General features: G+C 45.5%; 1 protein-coding gene and 1 long non-coding RNA gene across 7 annotated transcripts in view; one reads left to right on the top strand and one right to left on the bottom strand.

The window, feature by feature from the left end:
* The first annotated feature begins 130 nt into the window (after positions 1 to 130).
* LOC134521760 (uncharacterized) lies at positions 131 to 9,059 on the top strand. Its single transcript, XR_010072865.1, has 4 exons — positions 131 to 370; positions 4,025 to 4,178; positions 7,015 to 7,132; positions 8,931 to 9,059. It is a non-coding gene; the product is annotated as an uncharacterized LOC134521760 (long non-coding RNA).
* Positions 9,060 to 10,101: 1,042 nt separating this feature from the next.
* The window catches only part of SLIT3 (slit guidance ligand 3), a 521,231-nt gene continuing 513,952 nt past the window's right edge, over positions 10,102 to 17,380 (bottom strand). For 5 of the 6 annotated variants that reach the window (XM_063348618.1, XM_063348619.1, XM_063348621.1 and 2 more), the window contains 4 exons: positions 16,767 to 16,921; positions 14,103 to 14,388; positions 11,675 to 11,883; positions 10,102 to 10,544 (listed from right to left, as the gene is read on the bottom strand). In XM_063348618.1, the coding sequence (XP_063204688.1) occupies positions 10,306 to 10,544; positions 11,675 to 11,883; positions 14,103 to 14,388; positions 16,767 to 16,921 (889 nt within the window). In that variant the 3' untranslated portion in view covers positions 10,102 to 10,305. The remainder of the gene's footprint in view (positions 10,545 to 11,674; positions 11,884 to 14,102; positions 14,389 to 16,766; positions 16,922 to 17,380) is intronic. The other variant, XM_063348622.1, reaches the window with a different exon arrangement.

Below are 17,380 nucleotides of genomic sequence, written 5' to 3'. Positions count from 1 at the left end.
TGCCCCGCGCCGCCCGCCCCTCACCCCACCGCCCCCAGCCAATCGGGAGGCGCCAGCGCCGGGCGGGGCCGCGGGGGGCGGGGCCTCGGCTGAGGGGCGGGGGCGGGGCCTCAGCCCTCAGGCAGCCATGGCTGCCCGCCGGTCCCGCGCCGCCGGGCAGGCCGTGGCCCAGCCGCCTTGGTCGTATGGAAGCGGGACGCCCCCGCCCCCCAAAGCGGGGACAGGGCAGGAGGGGCCTGCGCTGCCGTGCGGCTCCCGCGGAACCGGGATGTCAGACTGAGCTGCCGCCGCCCCAGTCTTCTTCCTCTGCACAGCTCCTGAGGTGGAAGTACCACATGAATGCTCTTTGGCAGTAAAGATGTGAGATGAGGTTTGTTTTTCAATTCCTCTGACTGTGAATGAAAGCGCTCACACAATTACACACCAAAAGCAGTTTAGGAAATTGTTCATTTTATTTGCCTGTGCCTGGACTCCGGTAACTACATGGGTAACTTCAGTCCTCAGGAAGTTTTTCCTCACGCAGTACAAGGATGGGCTGACATTTAATTCCCTGTTAGGAGGGTTTTGGAGAGTCCCCTTACTGTGGGCAGCTGGAGGAAAGCCCGCTGGTGGTGGCAGGACATTGAAAGGTCTCTGACCTGCTGCTCGTAACTCGAGTTTTCCAGTAAGAGCTCCTCGTGGAGCAGACAGCCTTTTTTTACCGCCCCTTCTTTGTGATAAAGTGCCATGTAATTCTAGATGAATTACGGTGATCGAGGATAAATCTAAAAGCTATGGTCCAGAAGGAGGATTTGGGCATCAGCTCTGTTTTGGAAGCTGAAGTTTCCTGTTGTGTCTGGAGGTTTGCTTTGACAAAAGTCTCTGTTGAAGACACCCTTCACAAACCGAGGAAAGACTAAATCCCCAGCTTCCTGGGCAAGTGGTTTACTCACTAATCTATTGTGTAGAAACAGGAACCACCATCTCTTCATTCCCCCACCACCCCAAACACATACCAAAAATCCTCTTACCCCGTACCAAGTGCCCTTTGCTGAGTCCTGGTCACTGCCTTCCTGCAGGAAAGGATTTTGGATGTTGGATCCCATAAGAGAACAGTGTTTGCTTACAGCCCAACTACAAGGAAAGATTTCAGATGTGGGCGGGTGCTCTGTCCCTGCTCAGCAGGTCCAGCAGAGCTTTGCTCCCCATGCTGGCCACCTTTGTGCACGATGAGGGAGCACAGATGTCTAATTTTGGGGTTCTGCATCTGCTTTGAGCGCTGGTATTTTGTTGGGTCTTATTCTAAAACCTGTCATTAAAGGATTTCTTCTTCATTTTCATCCAGCATCTTACATTAAAAAAGCCGGAAGTCTCATGTGGGTGCTGTCGCCCACTTACCACATTTCCTTTCTGAAATGTCTGTATTTGGAAAACATACTCTGAAGCCTTCTTAATATTTTCTTCTTGTCCATTAAAGGAGTTAAGAGTATATTAACAAGGCTGCAGATCTTCTCTCTTCCTGTAAGCTGCATGCAATTGTGGAAATTCCCTTGTGTTATTCTTAAAGAGAGGAAATTTCAGTGTGGCTTTGCGGTTTTTCACTGCAATGTAGTTTACTATTGAAATGTTAAACACAAGCATTTACATACATATTAGGGAATACAAGAATTTCACTGCTACCTGGAAGTTAACTTGTGCCCGTTCATAAGTATATACTGTGATTGTAAGATAGAGTCTTTAATTTCCTGCCCGTCCCCAGACTATGCAGTGTGGAATGTTTTGTGTAAAATGAGCTATCCGGTGTCACGCAGGCATCTCTGGTGCGGTTGGGGAAAACAGATCTGCAGGGAGATTTTTCAGTACCTTAAACCTGAGGCCTCTTTCCCAGCGCCTGCACTCTGACTGTGTTTCTTACACAACTTCTAACACTAGAGGAAATAAAATATCATTTCTGGGAAGTCCCAGTAATAAACATATACATGCAACCCAGAAAAACAAGAAAAACCTTGTGTACAGCCTGACAGCTGTCCAATTCCTGCCCTTTGAAACAGGCAGAAAACTTCCTGACCCAGCCTTTCATGGAGGAAATTATAATTCTCCCTTTCCAGCAATGCAGATTCAGTGGTTGCTTTCCTAGCCCCTGACTTCAGTCAGGGACAAAAATAGATATTTTATGCATGGGTATCTTAGGAGCAAGTTCTGAATTTGAATACACTGGATGCCCACTTTAAGCTATTTGTCTAGCAAGACTTCTTAATTAATTTCCCCATGTAAAAATGGGAATAAATAAAGGGCTCTGTGATAATTAATGAACTGAGGGCGGTTCAATGAAAAACAAGATTTGCACATCTGAAAGTTTGATTCTGCTTCACAAGAAGGTGAAATGCTTTAGCTGGACATCATCAGCTAAGACAGAACATATAAAAAACCAAGCCACACTCCTAGCTGTCTTTAGTCTGTCTCAGAGTAGAGGTTTAGCTCAAACTAGAAGTTTAACACAGGCTTTTGAGAGGCTCAGAACATTCCTTAATTTGCAGATCAAGTTGATTTATAGGTTATGAGCACTTTTAGATTGCAGCTATTTGTATGTCAGCCACCACACCGCTTTGAATAGCCCACAAGGAGGAATAAATAAATCTGAAGGTGAATGTATGATTGGCTATATAAGTGTGCATATATGTATATATACCAATTCCAAGCGATAGTTGTTAATGACTGTCCTAAAGTACTCTACAGTGTCCATGTGGGATGAAATGACGTGAGAGGACTCTATAGGAATGATATGCTGCAATGCAAGGAGTTCTGATTTTTTTTTTCAAACTGTGTTACTTACAAAGATGTTTTGGGGGTGGGTCCTGGTTTCGGCTGGGATAGAGTTCGTTTTCTCTCCAGTGGCTGCCGTGTTTCAGATTTGGTATGACAGGAACATTGGTAACACATATTATTCTAGTTGTTGCCAGGTAATGTTTATATTAGTTAAGGACTTTTTCAGCTTCCCATCGAAGCTGAGAGGGAGCACAGGTAGGACAAGCTGGCCAAGGGAATATTCCATACCATAGATGTCATGCTCAGTATATAAATGGGGGTTGGACCAGGGGGCAGGATCACTGCTTGGGACAGGCTGGGCAACCAATTGACGGGCTGGTGAGAGCCACTTGCATTGTATTACTTCATTTTGTGTATTCTTTTACCATTGCTATTGTTATTTTCCATTACTGTTCTATTAAACTGTCTTTATCTCAACCCGTGAGGGATTTTTTTCCCTTTCTCCTCCTTTTCTCCCTCTTCTCCCCACCCTTCTTGGAGGGGAAAGGGGAGAAGTGAGCAAGGGGCTGCGTGGTCCTAGTTGCCAGCTGGGGTTAAAGCATGACAGGGTGAGACAAAAATTGTTTTATTGCTATGTTAGAATCTCATTTATTTATTGGTATAACCAACTTGATCTATCTGGATCTTAGTGCATTAAACCATGTTTTGGTATTTACCTCTACATAGTAAAAAAAATATTAAATTATATTTAAAAAATACCCTGCCACCCCAACAATTCAATGAGTGCTTTACCCAGAAGAAACTAGGTCAGTTTAGAAAATGCTGGCTTATAATTAAGGAAGTTTAAGCTCCTCTGTAGCAACTGCCTGTTGTATGTGCTCTTATCACATGCTAGGTGAAAGCACGATAGTATCTCGCATGCTGCAAAGTCCCCACGTAAATTACTTTACTTTGTGGTATTTGGTTCCTGTAACCTTGCTCTGCATGCAAAGTGTCTAAAGCAGGGCACAGTCATTTGTCTGTCAATAACAGCCCTTCTCAGTGGAGGACCGTGGCTTCAGTTTCTTGTCACTTCACAAAATTTCACTTTCCTCAAGTGAAAAATTTCATGTTTATTGTCTGCCTTGTGCTGGTCCTTCTGCCATATTTTTAAATTCTGGACGAAACAGTTTCCAAGGCTGAGGGTAAGGAATAGCCCTGCCTTGGACCAAAGCCTCTTGCCATTTTGCCAGGGTGGTGAAATCCTGTACCTAATTTCTGGCTTTTTCTGTCTTTGCAGAAATTCATCCGCTGCGCTAGTGCAGGATCTGGGTCTCAGCGCCATAGACAAGGTGGTGGGGCAGGATAAAGGTGCCAGTGCGGGAGCACGGGATGGCAGCACACAGCCAGCAGCCTGGAGTGGCGCAGGGTCCAGAGTCCCCTGACCTGTGCAGGTGAGACATGGCATGGCCTGGTTAAATGCTGCGGGTGGAAGATTAGCTGGCAGACTGGACCACTGAAAATGTAATGGACTGATTCCCCGAGAGTTTTGAGCTATCCTCTGAGCACAAAAGCCATTGATCCTGTGGGACTCGTTTAACCCTCTTCACTCCCCTCCACACTTCTCTGAGTTAGGATGTGTGCTCTTCCTCCCCAGGTAAGACACAGTAGTTGTGACAGATTATTTTTACGGAAAAGGAGTGATCCTTGTGCCATGGGGACAAGAATCAGAGACAGTAGGAGAAGGCAGTGTCATCCCCAGACTATCTTGAGCATCCCAAAAGGCCTGGGAAAGAAGAAGGGCAAGAGATCATGTAGGAACAAGGTACAAGTCTTGCAGCAACTTCTGTTCCTCCTGCTTGTGAGACTATGGGGTTGCCCCTGAGTGTCATGGTGTAAGTTTAAGCTTCCTCAGACTAGCAAGTACTGCTTGTACCCCATGTGTGCTCTGTGACATGCCCAGGGAGTTTCTTGCTGCCTGCCCAGCTCTCTGAGGGCTGAAGGTGCTCGGAGGAACAGCCGCAGGGGTGTGCACCTACCAGCTCGGCTGGGTGATAAACTCTTCAGCGACTCTGAGCAAACGGCAGCAGAATTAGGGTATTGCAGAATCAGGTGCTATTCCTTAAGGTGCCAGCACTGAAGTAACGGTGGCAACATCAACAGCAGCCTCGTGACGCTGCCATCATGACACTGTCCTGAGGCTGCAGCAGAACATAGGCACCAGCTGTGCCGTGTGCCAGCACATGGAGCCATCATCCTGCTGCAGAGGGATGGTGCCGAAGATGTGTTGGACACCCTCAGGTGTCACACGTGGGGCTTGGCAGGCTCACCCTCCTGCTGGTGGTTCCTGCAGAGTGCTGGGGCAAACTGCAGGTTCCTGGCCGCAGTGACCACGTGCCAAACTGCAGCTCATGGGGACAGCAGGGGCTCCTTTCCTCACAGGAACAATGTGAATAATGCTAGGAAGTTGATGGCACAGGATCAATAAAACCTGAGAAATTATTACTTAAAACTCCCCAGAAAATCCATATATCACACATACACATGCTCCTACGAGGAGTGGCTGAGGACTTTGGGTTTGTCTGTTTGAAGGGGAGGTGGCTGAGGGACAGCCTCATTGCTCTCTACAGCTTTGTGGAGAGGGAGGTGCTGAGCTCTTCTCCCGTGTATCCTGTGATAGGATGCATGGGAATGGCTCAAAGCTGCGCCAGGGGAGGTTTAGACTGGACGTTAGGAAGCGTTTCTTTACCGAGAGGGTGTCAGACACTGAAAGAGGCTTCCCCGAGAGGCGGTCGGTGCCCCAAGCCTGTTTAAGAGGCGTTTGGACAATGCCCTTACAACGTGCTTTAGCGTTTGGTCATCCCAGAATTGCTCTGGCCGTTGGACTGGCTGATCCTTCCAGGTCCCTTCCAACGGAAATTATTCTATTCCGCCCATCGCGCCCCGCCGAGCGGCCGGGCCGTGCCGCGCCCTGCGGCGCCACCTGCTGGCGGGCCCCGCGCAGCGCCGCGCCGGAGCCGGGCCGGGGGAGCCTGTCCTGGGAAACATGCTGGCCCGGCTCACCCGCGGGACTCGCCACCCGGTGATCCAGTCGGACATCTGGCTGGGCCTTAGGCCAAAGGAATTACTCAGGAGCGCCCTGGGCTTGGCATAACGAAGGCAATTGTGGCTGCCTAGCCCACTGAGCCGCGAGGCTGTCTCGGGTAAGCTGAAGCAGGAATTGGGAGGTAACTCGTAAAAGAGGTCACAGAGACCAGAAGCGACTGGACCTCCAGACAGCAACGCAAAACCCACAGCCAAACACCCTGCAAACAACACCACCATGTAACTAGTCCCTGCCCACTAGAAAAAACAAAGGTAAAGGAACGCGGGCTAGACAGGTGCTTGGCATTGTTTACCTCAGACCAATGGCTAAAAAGCAATACCTGAAGCGCTGCAAGCTGAAGCACAAACAAGAGCGTTTTATCCTTAGGCTGTGGCTGCTTGAGCGCCAGCCGAGGAACCCGTGCACTGCAAAGCCACGAGCAATACAAATAACTGTTGTGCAAACCAGTGACTTCAGCCCGTACCTAGGCATTTTTGAACAGCTCCTGCTAGCTTTTTAGTGGGCTCAGCTGGGTTTGCTTTAGGTGAAAATGCTACCATCTGCTACAATTATGTAATTAACCTTCATAGTTCAGGCTTAATGATGCTCATTAGCGTTAAGTGTTTTTATTGGCTGAGTGCTGTCAGTAGTTTTGTATGGAATGGCAAAGGCAACTCCAAGGGCCGTAGTTTGGAGCATGATTAGCAATATGTGAGCATTACACAGGGGCATGGGTGAGCGAAGGCGTTGGACTAGGTGGGAGCTTTGTTTTATTCTATGCTAAGGCCAGAATGCGATGAACAGAAGAGGTCTGTTACATCTGGGTCACTGGTAAGAATCAGCTACAGAGGTGCAGCAGCAAATTTGGAATATACCTGTGTCTGGGCATCACAAGATCCCTGTCAGCTGCTGTTGGCTGCGTGACTTCTATTTCCTCCATCACACCTCCTCTGATGCCAATTCCCAATATTTTTTTGTTTATTTTTTCATTAGTTAATGAGTGTATTTTTGCTACAGGCCTTTCTCAAATAGTTAAAAAGCAGCAAATAAAGTATTTAATTGAAGAAAATGCCCAGGCTCAAAAACTATGTGGCTTAATTCATCTGTGCATGTAAGACTTCTAAAAGATTAGGTTGTGATGCCATCAAAATATGTAACCACTGTTAATACTGCATTTGAGTTAACTACAGCCATTCTCTGACTAGATTTGTCCAAGAAGAATGTGTGTAGCCCTCCCATCGTTTTCCGTGAGCTACCTCACACACTCTGAAAGGTCAGACTCACCGCAAACACACACAGAAATGACCTGCATCACAACACAAGGTATGTTACAATCTTCCATAACCCAACAATTTATTTAAACTTACATCACAATGAAAAATCTATTAATAAAATACATCAGTTCACACCAGTCTGCATTGCCATTTTTTTAAGGGTAAGCATCTTTCTTCACTTTATATTAAAACTTTATAGAGGTAAAAACTACTGCATTGTACCCGCAGTTCTTGAAATCTAGTGTAACATTAGGCAGGTTACAGAGGAACTTTCAGAGCTAATTACACCTCAGTTAACCTCACATTTTTGGCACATCTGAATGCTTTTTATTGTCATCTTAACATAAAATAATTCTATAGCAAGTCAGAGAATCATTGACATAAAGCATCACTATCCAATGGCAAGTGCTGCCTAAAAGCATACAAAAATTGCATGATTTGGTTACAAAATAGATCTTTTTTTTTTTTTTTTTTATCCCAACGCTTGACATTGAAGCGCCATGGCAGAAAAGGGCCGGGAGCAGGGCCAGCCTTGCTGCGTTGTTGCTGGTCACTTTGCTTAAATCAGTCCCAGAGTGATGCGTTAACGAGATGTTGATGGCTTGTGCCTTGCCAGCCAAGGTCATTCCTTGTAAAGCACCCTCCAGCAGCTGCGAGGCCACGAGTTAAATGTCACCTTCTTTCTCATACGTGTTGCTGCTCAAGGGACAAACTGGACACAGTTCTGGGTGCTGTTCAAGAGGGGCCGCGTTTCTGCAGGCTGTGGCAGTTCAGTGCCTACAAATTGTGTAGCAGAACACACGGAGGGCTTGTAAGCCACTGCTCAGTCTCAATTTCTTCTGCCCAACACCATAGCAGCTGCTTGCTTTAGAAATTAAAGTGGTTTAAGCAGGAATGAAACATTAATGGTAGTGGTGTGCCAGGCACATATATGCACAAGTGTCTGCAGTTACTTGCACGAATTTTTAAAACCTGTAGATTGTGAGTTTGGGTGATCTTCGTTGTACACCACAAACGCCAGCTGCTATGAGCTTCTGGCTTTATATTCAAAACAAAAAGCAGCCCAAAGTACTTGCAACTGGGGCTAGTTTTTCCCTGGCTCTTGAGCTGTACTGTTTCAATCAGAGTTTGGCACATTAACTAGTGATTGTTTTATGTGTCGCTGATTGCCAGCTCCACATACTGGTATTTATTTTGTGAGATGGCTATTATATTGGTTATGTCCCTTCTGCTCAAGTTGCTCTGGTGGTAACAAAGAAATATGAATGAACTGCTGCAGTTCAGGAGAGTGGCGTAGCAGAAGAACACTAAGCACGTTAGAGCTTTCTGGTTGCACAATGGCTAGATGGTCACTTTTCTGTAATGGGAAATAAACATTTATACTTGTCATGGCAGGGTTGCATTCTGTGCATCCTTCCAAAGCCCCGGTCAAACAAAAGCCCTGTTTACTTGATTCAACTTTCCTACTCATCCTTTGCTGAAAGCCCTGATCTGAAATCTTTTTGCTGAGACCAGCGAGCGTCCCAAAAAGGAGCTTATGGGTGCTAGGAGTCATCTCTGACTATACCTCTCCGAGAAAGAAAAATCAAAGAAAGGACCATAATACTTGCCATATTAGGGAAAGACAGACATTACACTGGTAATGGAACAGTCATTGGATGGGGATGTTTGAAACTTACAGTAAGAGAAACTTCAAGGTATCCATGGTACTCTTTGCATGTACTTACTGACCCTGAAAGGTAGCCCTGCCAAAAAACCTCCAAAAATCAAACTCACTCCCAGAATCAATTTTTGCCTCACATTCACGGTAAGAATTTATCCCTGCATTGATTTCCATTTTTATTCAGCATTTGCAACGAACACAGCTGAAGTTAATGGCAGTCCTTGGGGAGACATAAGCGCAGGATATGAAGCAGCGCGGATGGAAAAGCTTTGGCTGAATTGGTCAATCTGCAGCAAATGCGAGAACAGGACGGGCTGGAACCGTGACGTCTCTCCTTGTGCAGAGAAGAGAGTGCTGCTAAGGTGGACAAATGTCGGCTGAACACCTTCACATGGATATAGTGCAACTTCTGCTCATTTAAAAAGCTGTAGAAAAATTAGCCAGCTGCTCAGTACCAGAACGTGGATGAACAGCAGCTACAGCCCAGCTTACGTCCACAGCTGAAGTGACAGCGGGAGTAAAAGCCACTACATTGCAGGTACGTTCTGGCACCTGCAATATTTTCATGCTCTTTACAACCTTTGCAAGTTAAAGTGTCCAGGCGTGACAAACTATGTAGCAGTGCATTCCTCATATTTCATATACAAAAAAGGTCTCAAGGCTGGGAGCAAGAAGGCACAAACGTGGGAAATAACATAGCTGAGGAGTTTACACAAAAGTACTATGTCATTTATTAGGCATTACTTAGCACTTATTTCACATTTTGCCCCCAAACTTCCCAAAGCAACATAAATTTCCCCACTTCCTTTCCCTTCGTCCCCTTCTTTTGGATAAAGCTGCCTGTGCTCTATACGTACAGTTGCTGAAGAATATAATGTGAACACAGATAAACACAACATACACAGCAAAAAATGTATTATAGTATTACAATAGTCAAATAATGCAGTTAGCCTCAAGCTGCGGCAGTGCCTACGTGCTATAGGGAACCAGTTCAAGAACAGCAAGCGGAGCCACTGTACAGAACAAAACGGCGACGGCAGTGTTAGGCAGAGCAAGGGGCCAAGGGGGAGGCTTTCTCAGGTGCCCGAGCAGGCGGGATGGCTGTCGGTCGTGGGGATCCGCTCTCTCAGGAGACCCGCCCAGAGCCTCGGAGGCTTCTTCAGCCCGAATCAGTTCCGTGGCAGGTCCTTGGAACACCTTTACATTTGTTCATTGTGCACACACATAAAGTCACCCCCCACATTTCTCCTGTTAGGCTATGTTTTCTTTATATATATTTTTTTTAACTTTTAACTTTTTAATTTTTTTTTCTTACAACTGTTAAAAAAGTTTCATGGTAAAAATAACTCACTATATGATACATATACCCAAAGTGGTGTGATACTTTATATAATAAAAGATGAAAATAGTCACTTTCCATAATAAAAATAAGTTCTATTTTTTGTTTATTTTACAATATACTTAATAATTTTTTTCTTCTTCTTCACTCTGCAAGTAAATAGGTCCCATTTTGATAGCGCTTCTGAGTCGATTAAAGTGGCAAGAGACTGGAGAATGGCTTATAAGCATTTTGAGCAGCCGCATTCCACATGTCTCTCCAGTTCTTCCGTGAAGGTGGAGCCATCCACGCACTGGAAGAAGTATTTCCGCCTTTTGCTCCGGAGAGGAACGCAGCACTGCCCATTGCCGCAGCTGCCGCGGCATTCCAGGCGGGGTACTTTGGAGGCAGTGGCACACGACGTGTAGCCCTGCTGCTTACGGACTACTTCTCGTATTATCTCTCCTTGGCAGAGATTCTCTGGTAAGACAACAGAGATGTAAAGAAAAAAAAAAAAAAGTGGTAACTATTTTGCCAGATACTCCCCAAACAGCCCTGTACATGTAATGATATTCAAAGCAAACAGATGGCATGAGCAGGACCTTAATCTTAATCTTTTACTGCTTTGTACCTGCCATCAAAACAGAGCTTGTGTTTCACAAATGTGTAATATCCGGCACAAGGCAGAGGCCGAGCAGGCCTGCTGGCTTTGATCAGCAGTTCTGGAAGTGCTTTAATGAATGCTGAGTGTTGAATCCTGCAACGCTCCTGCAAAATATGAGTTAGTTTTACTGTGTCTGCTTCTCAGGATCAAAGGTCAGCGTGCTCTGCACGACATGAGCAATCTGGGATACCTGAAAATGCCTGTGCTGTTCTGTAGCCACTTTACAGCAGCCTGTGTATGTGTACAATTTGGAAAGTCTGGGGTTCATTCACAGGAAAGGCACAACCTAAATAAAAATAATACAAGCCAGCTCCTTCCTTCTGTGCAGGAACAAAAAAGGGCAGAAGGGATGAAGACAGAACTCACTGAGTTTCCAGTGAGTCTTTCCAGGTCAGGGCAGGAGAGTTGGGCCCCAGCCCTAGCAGCAAAGTCCAGCGTGACCCGTGGGATTCCCCAGGAAACTCGCCCAGCTGCATCAGAGGGAGCAAGCTGGAAATCTTTACAGCCACTTCAGATGAGAGGTGCCTCCTGCCTTACAGTTCCTGCCCAAGTCATCTACAAAAGCCCTTGCCCTGTGCAGGGCAAGACCTGCTTTCCCAGCACTGCAATTAACTGATCGCTGTTTGCTGAGGGTAAACCTCACAACAACTTCTCCTTTAAACATCCCACCAGAATCCTGGGAGCAGCAAACCTTGAGGATGCAGGAGACACAGAATGAAACCCTTCGCTACAGATGTCCCGCTTTCCATATATTTGGAGAGTAGCTAGCTAGCTGCTGCATGGTTCTTTTCTCCTCCCTCTACTGGTCTGCAGAGGCTGACTTAGCTTTATCTTCCACTATTTACCATTTACCCCCAAATATGAGTCATATGGAAGAGAGGTAAAAACAAGGGTGCAAACCAGAAATGCAGCAGAGCAGTGTCCTGGGCCCTGCAGCCAAGCGTACCTCTGTCACAATGTTCTCCACTATAGTTAGGATCGCATTCGCAGTAGGGTTCACCATGCTCGGAAATTTTACACTGCCCGTGGTTGCATTTCAAAATCCTGCAGGGATTTGAGGAATTGTTCTTCTTGTCACAGTACATGCCTGTGTAGCCCTCCATGCACTTACAGGTGTAAGCAACATTGGCCACCATGCACTTACCATGCAGACACCTGGAGAAAGAGAAGCATTTAGAGCTGGCCTGTGTTAGACATGAAAGTTCCTTTTCCCAGGGATGTTTGGTTTTGCCATTTCTGCCCATTTAATTCCAGGCTACTAATCCAAAAACAGCAGTTCAGTGTCAAAACACTCTGAAGAAACTGTGAGTTTTCAGTGAATACTGGATAATGTTCAGAGAATACATTTAGAATTTGTGATCTTAAGTGATCTCTTTGAAAAACATTAGGCTGCTCTGTGAGCACAGACCAATGCTTGGCATCCACACAAGGCAGCTCACATTTACAGCATCGGCATGTAAAACTAAATGCCAACAATCAAGCTGCATGCCCAGGCTTCCTTAGCAGAATTACTCTACAAATACCAGGTGATGAAAAACAGCGTGATAAATGAAGGTGCTTGTGGAAAGGCTATGCACAGACTTATCCCCCGGCAGCTGTAGTTGAAGGGTTCCCTGGCTCCTGTGGTTTGCAGTGAGCTTTGGGATTTCTGAGGGATACCGCAGGGAGGGGTGTTGATCCTTAGCAGGTTCTCTGACACCATCCCCACTTCTGGGACAGGGACAGACTTGGAATGGTCTGAGGGCAGGGAAGAAAGCAACACTGTCCAGCCAAGGACAAACTGCTCAGGGCTTATAAGCCTTTGCTATATCAGGTCCTATTTGACATAAACCCATGTCTTTCTCTTATTTTTATTTATTTTCTTTCTGGAACCTTAAAGTTTATGTTGAATCCTTGTACATTTAATTTTTAAGCTTTGAACTAAGAAGTGCAAATAACTAAATAACTTTGAACTAAAAAGCTTTTCATTCAGGTCAAGACATGCAAAATACTGGAATAAAGGGAGTCACAGTTTATATAAACCAGTATTTTCTGCCCCGCTAACCAAAGATGTGCTTGAATAGTAACTCTTGTTATCATCAACTACCTTGTTTTTTACGGTTGCATTTTTTCACTCAGATTAATCTGTGAGTGTTGGAGCAGACACCTGCCAGCAGGGCACTGTACTCCCCTGGACCCAAAGGGCTTGGCGTTAAGCAGACAATTCCAAAGGGCTGAAGTGATTTAATGAAAGATGGGACAGTATGCGAGCATTAAAAATACGCACAGCTACTTTCCTTAGCAAGGAGGCTACGTTCATGATTGCATCACCCTCCTTAGATTATGACAGAAACAATCCCTCATCACGTAAACATCTGGAGCTCCCTTATTTTTCTCTGTCCAACCATAACAGTTTCATGTTGACGTTGGAAATTCAAGGAAACGTTCGGGCCCCTGAGTGTTTCTTCACTTGGGTCTACATAGCTTTGGTCTGTAAACTGTCAGGTGCTTCTCAACACCTTCCAGGGTTCAGTACGTTGCAGAATTAGACCCAGAAGCAAGTTTAAAATGGTGCCTCTGCCAAGTAAAATTTCTGCCCTTAAGAGAGTGATTTTTCACTCTGCCAATTTACCTGTCAAAAGTGTGTGCTTGTGGAAAGCCCCTTCCACAGATAGCGCAACCAAAGTAGCTTCTAAAACAAAAGTACTTCCATCTGCTTATGAAACAGCACTGAACTATGCAGACTGCTGGTCTGCTTCCTTGTGTACTTGCCATAAGCAAGCTATTCATCCAAGGTTTCTGATGGAGATGTGGTTATTGAGCCTTTGAACTGTGAATGCTTTACACTCATGCTCCCTTCGCATGCAACGCCATGCTATCCTTTAAACTCGCACTTTAAAGGGGTGTTTCAGAGTGCAGTATTTAAGTCAGCTATTTGGGAAATTTAAAACTGTTCACGCTGGAGTGCGTTAACGGTCTTCGGGAGGTTAGTCTGAATAGTGGGTGCAGTGCTGCTGTGAGCATACCCCTAAAATGTGTACCTCCCACTCAACAGGTAGCTCTGCTCTGGGTAAGCGCAGGCACTCACCACCTTGGAGGTAACCCATTAACAGGAGTTTGCATATTTCAACATGCAGAGTCACAGCCGAAAGTACAACCCACAGTGTTAGCACCTTAGCTCCTCCAGGACAAATCGCTCACATGGAGAGTGAGCAACATCAGAACAAGAAGTGGAAATTGAGAGCTGCCATGGATGCTGACTCACAACTGTCAATAATTCCATGTGGGAACCCAGCACCTCCAAAAATAGTCAGATGCGGTTTTACAAGATGAAACGTGAAATATGCATTAGCTGTAAAGCTTCCACCCTCCCAACTGTGTTTGCTCGAGCTTACTTGTGGTTAAGACACGGGTCTCCAATTTCCTGGTCACACAGGGGGCCCGTCCAGCCCGGGTGACATTCACAAATCACACTTGTTTTCTCTAGGGACCGGCAAATACCGTGCTTGCAGATGTTACAGGATTTGCAGCCAGGAAGGACTCCTAGTGATTGCTGTGGTAAATCCTTGAAATCCTGCAGCTCGTTATTGATGCGGACATCGTGAATACATCCATGAAAACCATTTGGTGTCTTATCTGCACCCTGGCGCAGTGAAGATAATCCAGTAGAGGTCGGGATCCCTTCAGATAAAAACAAAAAGGGCAGGTTTACTCACAGTTACAATGATAATACATAAATTATAATTGCTAACGTTTCTTTTGTCAGAGCTCCATATAATCTTTAAAGAATTAATTTGCATAGGACCTTTGTAAGGTAGCACAGTCTCATTGTCCTCATTCTGGAAACGGAAAGAAACAAAAATAAAATCACTTGTCCAAGCTTACATAAGAAGTATGTGACAAAAAAAAAAAAGGCCAGTTTTTTTGGCCAACGGCCATGTGTTTTTGTCCTTAGATAATGGTCCTTCTGTCTATAGTTTAATAGCAATTATCCTTCTGAAAGGCTTAAGAATATCTTTACTTGCCGGCAGGTAGCCACCACCTCTGGGATACAGCCAGGTAGGTAGGCATTACTAGATCACAGCGTTAAGACGGGGAGTGGTAAGAGTGCACCCCATCGAAACCAGTGCAGGGAGCGGCACTTCAGGAGACCACGCCGAGTCTTTGTGGTGAGTACCCTCCGTCTTGTTCAAGCGCTTGGAAGAGTTCACACGCTCGGATGGCCATCAGATTCTGTTGGATGTTGTGTTACACCCTCCCCACTGACATCCGCTCAGGCTGTGTTGCTGCATTAGCATAGGCAAGTGCTTCCATTTTCAACTGCGTAAGGCCTCTAAATTTGCTATCATTAAGTAACTCCACTGTTAAAGATGGCCTTAAAACAAAACCAGCACCTTTGTTTAACCGTGCGTTAGGAGGAAAGTTGCTAGACCAGGTGATGTATGCAGTTGGAGAGACGGACAAATTTCTGGGCACGCGAAGGCTCAGGTCTGTCTTAAAGCTTAGTGTAGGTTAGGAACAATTGCTCGGGGGTAATTTAATCAATTACTCTAACTAAACAGCCTGAAGTGGAAGGGCAGCTGGCATCCATGGGAATGCTACATGCAGAGAGGTGGCAGATGCAGCACAGTGAGGGTTTAGAAAGAAGCAAGAAGAATTTTGATGGGCAATAAAAAAAATCTCCACTGAGCCCATGGCGTCTGGTATCCAACAGTCCTTCATTTCAGGTCTCAGATTTGTCCTAGGAATGCATTTTTGTAGGTACCTTTTGAGAATTGGTATTGATCCACAATGGTCATCCATTAACAAAACTTTTCCATGTGGTTACTTCCCAAGTTCCCTGTGTATAAATTGCTGTGGGGCTGGTATCTTTTACGCTGTGCTAGAGGGAGAAATTGTGACGGCCTCACCAGCAGATTGTCTTTGATGCATAATGCTCTTTAATAGCCTGTGACATTCTTAGTAGGAGCCAATTATAAAAGTTCAGCTCTGTATAAAGCAAGATAAGCCGGTTTTCTGATTTACAAGGGCAATATTCAGGGTTCTTTTAGAAAAGTGTTATTAAAGGGAATTATTTATAAAATGCTTGACCAGCAACAAGTAAAATTGGTAAGAGGTTCTACTATTGGCTTCAATGATCTGGTTAGAAAAAGCCCAAAGACTTTTGGCATTTATTATTGTTCTGCTGACTTTCATATTTAGAAAGGCTGACTAAAAAGAACTCCGTGTCACCGAAAGGGAGAGATTTCAACATTCAGTCAAGAATAGAGCTGGGGGAGTTCTGGCAAAACCAAATCAATCAGGCAGAGCACAGCCTTCGTTCTGTCTCTCATACCCAGACACCTAATCAGTGGGATACTCATTTTTCTGGGCATCTGCTCCCCACCCCACTTGGCGCCTCCTTCCCCCAAAATCCAGTACTGAATGGGAAAAAACTTCTTAAATGAAGTTTGGTCAGCTCTTACATCTTTCCAATACTGAAGCTCTGGCTTCAGTTTCCAATGAGAAAACTATTAGCCAAGAAGTTCTTAGTCAGCTTGTGTGTTAATATGGTTTGGATGTTTAATCTTCTTTTCCCCTCCCAATTTTTAGACCTCTATAAAATTTCCAGCAGAAATATAGCTCATTTATGGTATATTTAAACCTACTGACTATTGATTTGCCTTTTTTGCAGCAACTGTTTGTGATAGTTCCATTGTGTTCTTCAACCATGACACCTTGGTGCCAGCCAGTTCTGAAAGCTTTAGAAATGACAAAGTGTTTGCTCTTGCCATGACTGCGTAACATAGAAACCACCTGTGCTGTGCTGAGGTTAACTTCCCTGGTCTGGCGTGCGAGCTTGTGCTGGCTGTGCGGTGGGGTGCTAGTGGACTATGGAGTCCGAAGCAGAGCAGCAGAGGTGTGGTTTCCAGGTCTCTGTCCAGGGAAGCAACCTCTGGCAGAGGGAAAAGGCAGATGCTGGTTTACCGCCACCTGGAGAGTCCTCCCCATAGGATGGAAGATGATTTGCTTCTGAGAAGACTTGTTAAAATCTCAAAGTCCAGAGCAACTCACTATACCTCCAATGTAGAGAGGGGTGTTGAAGCTGACAGAAGACTGTTTCTGGAGTTTTCCTAGACTCTTGGGAGTCCCCTTGTCCACCACCAGGTTCAGAGTTTGATTCAGCATCACAAGTTCCACGCTATGAAACTGCCCATCATTCACTGTTTCCACACTAAAAGTAAAAGAAAAAAAGAGAATTAGAAGATGACGTTAACAATGAACCGCCTCTGTGACGTGCTGTCTCCTAAAATTACACCTTGCAAGGCACAGCTCCCATTCCAAGCTCCTTTACGGTCACCATATTCCCAATATTTCTTCTAGCGTGAGCCTCCAAGGTACAAATTTAACCATTGCTGATGCCTGTGCAGGCAGTGCCTACACATATATAACACTTGAGAGGATGGCTAATCAGGACAGTAGCTACTGTAGTTGTGTTTCCCAGGGCAGAAAATCCTCCATTCTGTGCTCTCAGCCCAAGCTTGGTGCTCAGTTTGCAAGCCTCATCACTGAAATGATTTCTTTTCATATGGATAGTTTAAACTCAAATTATTTCACAGGGGCAGGGAGGGACTGCAGTTTGGGGCAAGAGACAGCAGGGGCCTCTGAAACCAGCGTTTCCTCACAGCAGAAG

This window comes from Chroicocephalus ridibundus, chromosome 11, assembly GCF_963924245.1.
Source record: "Chroicocephalus ridibundus chromosome 11, bChrRid1.1, whole genome shotgun sequence".
In the NCBI taxonomy this organism is placed as follows: Eukaryota; Metazoa; Chordata; class Aves; order Charadriiformes; family Laridae; genus Chroicocephalus; species Chroicocephalus ridibundus.
The sequence above is the reverse complement of the archived record's forward strand: the minus strand, read 5'-3'. Positions and strand labels throughout refer to the sequence as shown.